The 9,033-nt window shown below is 43.3% G+C and overlaps 1 protein-coding gene across 1 annotated transcript; it reads right to left on the bottom strand.

Annotated features, from left to right (window-relative positions):
• Positions 1 to 1,234: 1,234 nt before the first annotated feature.
• Positions 1,235 to 9,023, bottom strand: LOC112303115 (retinol dehydrogenase 11). The gene is made up of 6 exons (XM_024558610.4): positions 8,782 to 9,023; positions 8,373 to 8,612; positions 7,989 to 8,078; positions 5,501 to 5,689; positions 4,919 to 5,025; positions 1,235 to 4,788 (listed from the first exon to the last, which is right to left on the bottom strand). The coding sequence occupies exons 1-6, from the start codon at positions 8,957 to 8,959 to the stop codon at positions 4,600 to 4,602; spliced, it is 993 nt and encodes a 330-aa protein (XP_024414378.2). The 5' UTR covers positions 8,960 to 9,023; the 3' UTR covers positions 1,235 to 4,599.
• Positions 9,024 to 9,033: the final 10 nt, after the last annotated feature.

Raw genomic sequence — 9,033 nt, 5'->3', positions numbered from 1 at the left:
GGCAAAGAGCAAATCAAAGGTGTCAAAGCCAGGTATGGGGGGAGAACAGGTGTGGGGGAGAGAAGCATTTAGCTGAGCTATATCAGCACTCTCCAATGGGAATAAAAATGTAAATTTTGAAATTGTCTTTAATTGAGGTGTAGGCTACTACATTTTTAAATATTTTTTGAAAAACTATATTTCATATAAGCCAGTCATGCTTATAATCTTAAATTTTTTTAGCAACCATAATCTTAAAAACAAGTGATATTAATTTTAACAAGATAGCCAAAATATTGTTTTGACATATAATAAATATAAAAATATTAACAAGTTATTTTACATTCTTTTTTTGAGCAAAGTCTTTGAAATCCAGTGTGTATTTTGCACTTACAGCACATCTATATTCAGATGGTAAATTTTCATTAGAAATACTTGATCTGGTTTAGATTTCATAAAACTTACAGTTGAAAAAATAGATTCAAGTATGTAATTTGTTTCAAATATATTTAGAAGTTTTCCAATAACTGGATTGATTATACATTTTTAAACAATTAAAATTACGTGAAATTTAAAATTCGGTTCCTCAGTCACATTAGCTACATTTCAAGTACTCAGTAGGACATTGGCCAGTGGCTGCTGTATTGGACAGTCTAGAGATAGAATTTCAATGCTTCTTCCCCCTGCTTTGTCATACTTTTATTAGAGGGTCTGGCTTCAGGAAATAATCTAATGTATGTTCTTCATTGCCTGACTTCGTCCCCGCACACTGGGAGGGAGAGTGTGGGGAGACAAGGTGACCCAGGGACCAACGGATGTGGTGTTCCCCATTTCTTTCTGGGGTAGAGGTGGGGACAATGTGAGGACGGTCCCTTGGGGACCTTGAAGGCTGTGTAATAAGAGTTCACAATGTGGGTGAGCCAGAATAACCATAAAGTGTTATTCTTACTTTGGGGAATTAGAACCACTTATGTCCTGTTGTAAAAATCATGGGAAAAACCATATTTACACAGAGACATTTTTGTTCAAACAAATACAGACCATTGAAAAGAATACAAGGCCTCATTAGGTTTTCTAAAATCAGGAATAAAAAGATGTCTAACATCTCTGATTCTAATTAACATTGTATTTTAGGACATAACTCATATAATAAGGTGAGAAAAATATAAAAGGCATAAAGATTAGAAAGGAAAAAATTGAACTGTCCTTTTGCACAGATTATATAATGACTTATATATAAGATATCAAAAGAATCTGAAAATTATTAGAATTGCTTTATTAAAATTTAACAAGCTGGCTAGATATAAAATCAATATAAAAATCAATTGCATTTATATAACCAACAATAAAAGTTAGATGACATAATTTTTAAATAAAGTTGATGCACCTAGTAATAAACTTAAGGAAGCATGTGCACAATCTAAACTTATAAAATTGCGTTTGGAGACATCGCCCATAGCCTAAATAAATGGGAGATCCAGCGCTTTCGTGAACGGGAAGATTTAAATCATGAAGTAGTTATCCTAAATTAATCTATGTATTTGAAATAATTCCCATCAGTATCCTATCAGGATATTCTAGGAGCATAACAACAAATTAATATATTTGTAGAGGTGAGCAAAAGGCCAAAATAGCCAAGAACCCCCTGAAGAAAAGGACCACAATTGTGAGGGTGGCAGTGTGAAGTTGTAGGAATTAAGGCAATGTGGCATTGATGTCAGAATAGGAGAAAAGGCCACGAGAACAGAAAAGAGTCTAGACCTAAAACAAACACATACGTGTGAAGATTTGGGATGTGACAAAATGTATATTATTGATCAGTGCAGGAAAAAACACACTGTTCAACCAACGGCCCTGGGACAATTGGTTATCCAAATGCAAAAGGAAGAAAGAAAGAGGGAGGGAGGAAGGAAAAATTGGGTGCTTTCATTTCTGGAAATTCAGAGGAGTAAATATCACAGAAAGTCCACCAGATATAGTGCACCTAAAAATGCTGGATGCAACATTTAACACACGCACATGCACACACCTATTTGTGTTGCTCAGTTGAACTGGCAGGAATCTAGAGGAATTCCTCAGACTTTGGAGATGATGTGAAATTATGAATCCCAAGGCACAGATGATCGCTGGAGCCTGTGTTTGCTAAACCAATCCCTGGTGGCCTGGAACTGAGTTTAAGGGCCATAAGGAGGAACAGAAAACAAAGCCTGGGATTGAGCAGAGACAGCTGGGTTGTCAAACTATCCCCTACACACTTAAAACCAAGATAGTCAAAGAGTAACATCCCCAGAGAGTAAACTTCAAAAAAGTGCCTCACCCTGGCTGGTGTGGCTCAGTGGATTGAGCGCTGGCCTGTGAACCAAAGGGTCACTGGTTCGATTCCCAGTCAGGGCACATGCCTGGGTTGTGGGCCAGGTTCCCAGTAGGGGGTTCTTGAGAAGCAACCACACATTGATGTTTCTCTCCCTCTTCCTCCCTTCTCCTCTCTCTAAAAATAAATAAATAAAATCTTTTTTAAAAAATAAGAAATTTTAATATAATGAAAAAACAAACAACTATAAAAACTGGGTAGATTGGAAAAATAACCAATTATAACATGTAGTAATAAAAATTAATTATAATATAAAGTTATTAGATGGCACAAACAAAAGATTAGTCATAGCTATTAACCTAAAATAAAAAGCCTTTCTAATTCTTTTTTATCCTCATCCAAGACATTTTTTCATTGCTTTTAGAGAGGGAGGAAGGGAGAGAAAGAAACATCGACGCGAGAGAGAAGAATTGATCCGTTGCCTCCCATGCACGCCCAGACCAGGGATTGTATGCACCTAGACCCAGACCGGGGATCGGGGATGGAACCCACAACCTCAGTGTGTGCCCTGACTGAAAATTGAACCCACAAACTTTTGGTTTCCGGAGGATGCTCCAACTAAGTGAGCCACACTGGCCAGGGCTAAAATAAAAAGCCTTTCAAAGTGAGAGGCAATAAGCACTTATTTGGGAAGCCCAGATAGTGTTCCAATCAAGAGACAAGGCAAGGAGTATTTATGAGAAAGGGAAGGGGAACAATTAAATCAATAAAAGGAAGGCATTTCTATTGCTTCAGACAAGCTAACATAGTGATATTAATTCTAAGCAGTGTTTTTAATTTTCAATGTGGTAAACATCAGTCCAATAGCCACAATATCTGCTTTCTTGCCAACAGTTCTTTGGTACACAATATTGCTTTAAGCCCAGTCCAAAGGTTATTTTGCCCTGTTTAACATTCCAAAGGTCTGAGGCATGAGGTGTGCAAGGTAGTTTCTCTGGGATTGCAGCTCTGGCTCCATCCCCAGCTTGTGTGGCTCTGTGGATTGAGTGCCAGCCTACAAACCAAAGGGTCATGGGTTTGATTCCCAGTCAGGGCACATGCAGGGGTTGAGGGCCAGGTCCCAGGTAGGGGGAATATGAGAGGCAACCACACATTGATGTTTCTCTCCCTCTCTTTCTCCCTCCCTTCCCTTCTCTCTAAAAATAAATAAATAAAATCTTTTTTTTTTTTTAAAGAAACTTTGCAGGGTAGACGGGATTGGCAAGAAATATCCAAAGTCATGAAAAGCAGAGACCTACAGCCAAGATTGCTCTACCCAGCAAAAATATCATTTAGAATCAAAGGGCAGATAAAGAGCTTCCCAGACAAGGAAAAACTAAAGGAGTTCATCATCACCAAACCATTATTATGTGAAATGTTAAAGGGACTTATTTAAGAAAAGAAGATCAAAACTATGAACAATAAAATGTCAATAAATACATATCTATGAACAATTGAATCTAAAAAACAAACTAGGCAAACAGGAAAAACAGAGACAGAATCATCAATACTGAGAGTATTTTGATTGTTGCCAGGTGGGAGTGTGGTGTGGGGGAATAGGTGAAGAGTTGAGAGAATTAAGAAGTACAAATAGGTAGTTACAGAATAGCCATGGGGATGTAAAGCACAGTATAGGAAATGGAGTAGCAAAGAACCTATATGCATGACCCATGGACATGAACAATGGTGTGGGGATTGCCTGAGGGAGTGGGGGTGCTGGGTGGAGGGGGGCAAAAGGGAAAAAATTGGGACAACTCTAATACCATAATCAATAAAATATAGTTTTTTAAAAAGAATGAACAGAGAAAATATTAAATATATGAGTAAAGCTACACAAATCTTAACTATTTAAAATAATAACAATATATCTGATTTGTTAGATTAATGAAATACAATAATTAAAACACTGGGTTACAAAAGCATATAAATTCAAAGGAGAACATTATGCTAAGTGAAATAAGCCAGCCAAAGAAAGATAAATACCATATGATATCACTCACATGTAGAATCTAATGAACAAATTGAACTAATAAGCAAAATAGAGACAGACTCATAGACAGAGAGCAGGCTAACAGCTCTGGGGCAGGGAGGTTGGAGGTTGAGGGATCGAGCAAAAAAGGTAAAGAACTCATGGACATGGACAATGGTGTGGTGATTGGCGGGGGAGGGGAATGAGTGGAGGTGGAAGAGAGTATGGGGGGATAAATGGTGATGGAGACAAAATTAAAATAAGAAAAAAATAAGAACTCTAAGAGCTGGGTCGCGGTGGATCATTCCGTCTTGTCTAGGTGTGTTAGTTTGACTGAGGCATTCCAGAGGCTTTGGGCCACATGGGGATCCTGAGCAGCTTTAGAGGGAGGGGTTATCACACAGGAACTGCTAAAATATTTTCCCGAAATGCCATCCAGTTCCTTTGCCAAACTCAGATAGAGGACTGGGTTTGCACCTTGTTGAGGTTCCTGCAGAAACACGGAGGGGTGGGGGGTGGAGGGAGGTCAGGCCCAGCAGGCTTTAGCTTGCTGGGGACACACTGATAAGTAGAGCCCTGCCCCACCCTCTTCAGGCCAAACCAGCTCCTCCCCTCCCCACCTTAAGGAAGAAGCTGGAGAGCCAGAAGAGGAAGCGGAATGACCAATGAAATTGGTTCATGATCTTCGTGTATACGACACCTGGGTGCACAGAGTTCACAGTCACACCTGAGAAGGGAAGACAAGCATAATGCCAAGTGAAGTGAGAGGGTGATGGGAGGAAAGAATGGAGTGTGATTCTGCAGTGTGCAGTGAGAGAAGGGTCCTACCAGGTACAGGTAACCAGAGACTTGGGGGTGGTACCAGGGACATCAGTGCTCGGTAACCTACATGAGTGGTGGTAGCCAAGCCAGTAAGGAGACACGGGTATTTGGAAGTGTTGAGTCAGCCTTAGGAGGAATATGATGTATGCTGTTAGGATTGGAAAACACTGGGAGGAAAGGGATGTTGCAGGTGATAAGAGAGTTGGAAAGGTTGAAAAGGAGACATGAGGACTGGGCTGAGAGAACTAATAGGGGCACAGATGTAAATGGAGGAAATTAACAGCCGGCTTGAGGGGTGTTGGGAGTATTTTATGGCCAGGACATATTGAGAGGTGTGAAGGGTTGGGAGTGGAGGAATAGGGGGTGTCAGAGGCAGTTACCTTTCCCTTGAAGTCTCCGGGCAAGTTCCCCAGTGAATGAGGTCAAGAGCAGTTTGCTGCAGTAATAGTTCTGGTTGAAGGTCAAAGGTCTGCCAGCCCCTGTCAGATGTTCCTCATCAATGTAGCCATATGTGTGCATAAAGGAAGACACATTTATCACCCGGGCTGACCCTGCCCGTTGTAGCGCCCCTGGATAGAGAGAGGACCACGCTCCTTGAGTCCAAGTCCTGGAGTAAACTCCCATGCCCACTCCTAGCTTGCTTCTCCAGGAGACTCCAGGAGAGCAGGGACCATCTGGGGCTTTCAGGAGAGGGTAAGCGGGCCCCTACCCAGGCACCCAAGCTACACACAGGAGAAGTAAATGTGGACAGACTTCATTTTCATTAGCTGCTTTCTAGTGCTCTCCTCCCTCTTTTACTTTAGTGTTTGAAGTTTTGTCTAGCTTTTCTTCCACTTGCTAGCTGGAGCCAATTTAATTGATCCTTGTTTATGTTTGACCTCACTGACAACAAGGGGAGAAAGGAGAGACTGGAAGCATATCAGAGCCGTCTGTCACGTATTCACACATTCAATCATTTACTCATCCACACGTGTTCCTCAGGCCCCGGATCGGCAGGCCCCGGATCGGCAGGCCCCAGATGGGTGCTAAGGACATAAGAGTGCTCGGTTTGGGGAAAAAGAAATATGCAGAGCTACTTGGGAGTGTTTTTTTTTTATCTCCCAAAGGAGCAAAAATAAAATCATAATCAATAGGACAAGTTAAATCTTTTTTAAAAATGAGTATCTAACTATACAAAAAAGTCGATTATATAAATTATGAAAAATAGTAGTTGTCACAGGAGTTTACAGTATGTTTTCAAAATGCTAAAACTATTTTGAGCTCCACATTGAAATGAAGAATCACAAGTAACAATTTGAAGAGGTGGCATTTAGCCAAAATTTGCTAGAAAGAAAGTTATTCTTAAAAAAGACAGTGGACCCTAAACTTGCCAATACAGTGATATAAAAACCAAAGGGACTCACAGCCTAGTTGGAGACCGACAGGCTTACGGTAGCCCTGAAACTTGGGAGTTGCTGGGGAGTTGCAGCGGCTGTCAGCATGGGATCCACAGCACAGGCTGTATCTGTGCTAAGTCCTGACAGATGAACTAAAGTTAGCCAGACTAAGCGGGTGGGAAAGGATTTTCCAGGTAGAGGGAATCGCATGTGCAAAAGCACAGCCTTGGGTGGGGGTGGGGGGGCGGATAGAGTGTGGTCCAAGAGCTACAGATTGCCTCTGGCTGGAGACGAGGGTATGGGTTAGGAAAGAGCAAAAGTTAAGGTTCTCAGTCTTGTAAGTGAAGAGAAGGGGCTTAGAGTTTATCCTGTAAAGCGATGGTACCCAATGTTTTTGGCACCAGGGACCGGTTTCATGAAAGACAATTTTTCCATAGACCAGGTTGGGGGACTGGTTTCGGGATGATTCAAGTACATTACCTTCAAGCTCACCTCCTGCTTGTGGGCCCAAGTCCCTAACAGGCCGGGACCAGTCATGGTCCACAGCCCGGAGGTGGGGAACCCCTGCTATAAAGGACAGAGTACCTTCAAAGGATTTTAAGCAAGAAGTACTTAGGAACACAATTTAGATTGCTGCCTGAATTTTTGTATCCCAGGCTAGAGCAACTTTTGCTCAAATAAGTGCTTTTCATAAAAAAGAAAAGACAAAACACAAATACTGAGCAAGGTGCAAACCCATGACAAATTTTGGAAGAGGAGAAACACACCCATACTCACAGACACGGAGTTTTGCGTTGCTCTTTGTTCGCTCTCCAGCTGGGACGAGGTCGTCAGCCACGAAAGGTACACGAGGCCCTGACAACAGTAGCTCCCTCTCAGGAGGGGAATGGATGGCTGACTCTCAAGGAGCGGAGGGTAATTTTTTCTCTATATCCTTTTGTACACTTTCAATTTTGTATTTTAGATATGTATTACCTGACTAAGAAATTGATTTTCTTTTAAACGGGCTATTACACAATAAAGGAAAATATATTAGGGAAATTTTGCTGGCTACCCATTTTCCCCCTCCTCCCCAGGAAGAACTCAAACCTCCTTAGCCAGAAAGGATTACAGAATCAGAAAGTCAAAGGACTTGGGCCCAAGTAAGTGCCCAAGGCAGTGGTATTTTTTACTACTGTCCCTGGTGGTTCCTGAGTTTCTTGGTGTCTGTTCCTAGTGGCCTAGTGCCAACCTCAGGACGCCTTGGTTGAGATGACTGACTCTACTGATCCCACTGGAACTCAGAGCTAAGAGAAGGAGAGGGGGGATCTTACATCGCCTTGCTGGTTGTATTTTGGACTGATTCCCTGACCAGAATCCTAATCCTGACTGTCAGGTGGTTCCCCTGCTATGTGCAGGAAGCAGCTGGGAGCCAAGGGGAAGAAAGTGGCCAAGAAAATGCCAGGGGAATGGAGAAGCAGGGCCAGCACAGAAGGTCGGCATGCTTCCTTACCTTGCAGTAGGTTTGTGAGCAGAAAGGGCCCAACATAATTGGTTGCAAAGGTGAGATCCAGGCCCTCTGGAGTTAGTTTCTTGGGGAGTCCTGGGAGCAGATGAAAACACAAGAAGTGGATGATGGAGGGACTGCCCTGAGGGAGAAAAAATCTGGGGGGATATACTGGGGCTCAGCAGAAATGCTATAGGAGCATGTATGTGCAAAGATGGGACAATGACATTTGAGGCTATAACTTGAGGCAGGCTCTTTAGGGTCGTGTATGAATTAAGAGTGTCTCAGCAGCATGCATGGGTTAGGCTTTGGAGATGCCTGTTTTGGGGTCTCTGACCTCGAGGGCAGTCTCCTGAAAGGTGTTTAGGAGAAGCAAACGAAGGCGCATACCACAGACTGCAGCATTGTTAACCAGTAGATGTATTTCGGGACATTCCTGCAAGAGCCACTGGGCAAAGCTCCGGACGGAGGCCATGGAGCTCAGGTCCACCTCCCCAAGCAGAAGGCAGGCATCCTTTGAGGCTGCTTGGATCTCAGCCAGGGCCCACTGTCCACGCTCACGGCTCCGGCAGGCAAGGATCACACGGGCCCCACGGCGGGCCAGCTCCTGGGACACAGCCTTCCCTATGCCTGTAGAAGAGCAGCCTGAGAGTAGGCTAGTCTGGGAAGCGACCAGAGGGCAATGGAGCAAAGGGCCAGAGGTGCTGACTGTGCATACTGCTTCTTTCCCTGCCCTCCCTGTTAAGGCTGTTAAAGGCTGAAGTCCCTAGTGAGGTAACGGGGCTGGAGGAGCACTCACCACTGGTGGCCCCAGTCACCACCGCCGTCTTCCCAGTCAGGTCTGTGGAGCATTGCTGGAGGTCCCAAAGATGAGACTTATACCAGAGCCTCACACTTAGTCTAAGCAGGAAGACCAGAATGAGGAGGACAGAGCCAGGGCCCCAGACATGGGTGCTGACTAGAGACCACAGCAACATAGGGGATTACTGGCCCGCCACCCAGCCCAGAGTACAAAGAGTAAGGAAGTCAAACCTGAGTGAGTCAAACTGGA

This window comes from Desmodus rotundus, chromosome 5 (assembly GCF_022682495.2).
Source record: "Desmodus rotundus isolate HL8 chromosome 5, HLdesRot8A.1, whole genome shotgun sequence".
In the NCBI taxonomy this organism is placed as follows: domain Eukaryota; kingdom Metazoa; phylum Chordata; class Mammalia; order Chiroptera; family Phyllostomidae; genus Desmodus; species Desmodus rotundus.
This window is presented reverse-complemented; position numbering and strand designations above follow the sequence as displayed.

Coding starts and splice junctions, on each gene's coding strand:
- LOC112303115 (XM_024558610.4), bottom strand. CDS start 8,959: ATGTTGCTGTGGTCTCTAGTCAGCACCCATGTCTGGGGCCCTGGCTCT. Junction 5,026..5,500: donor CCGGAGACTTCAAGGGAAAG/GTAACTGCCTCT, acceptor TTCCCTTCTCAG/GTGTGACTGTGAACTCTGTG. Junction 4,789..4,918: donor TCTCCAGCTTCTTCCTTAAG/GTGGGGAGGGGA, acceptor GTGTTTCTGCAG/GAACCTCAACAAGGTGCAAA.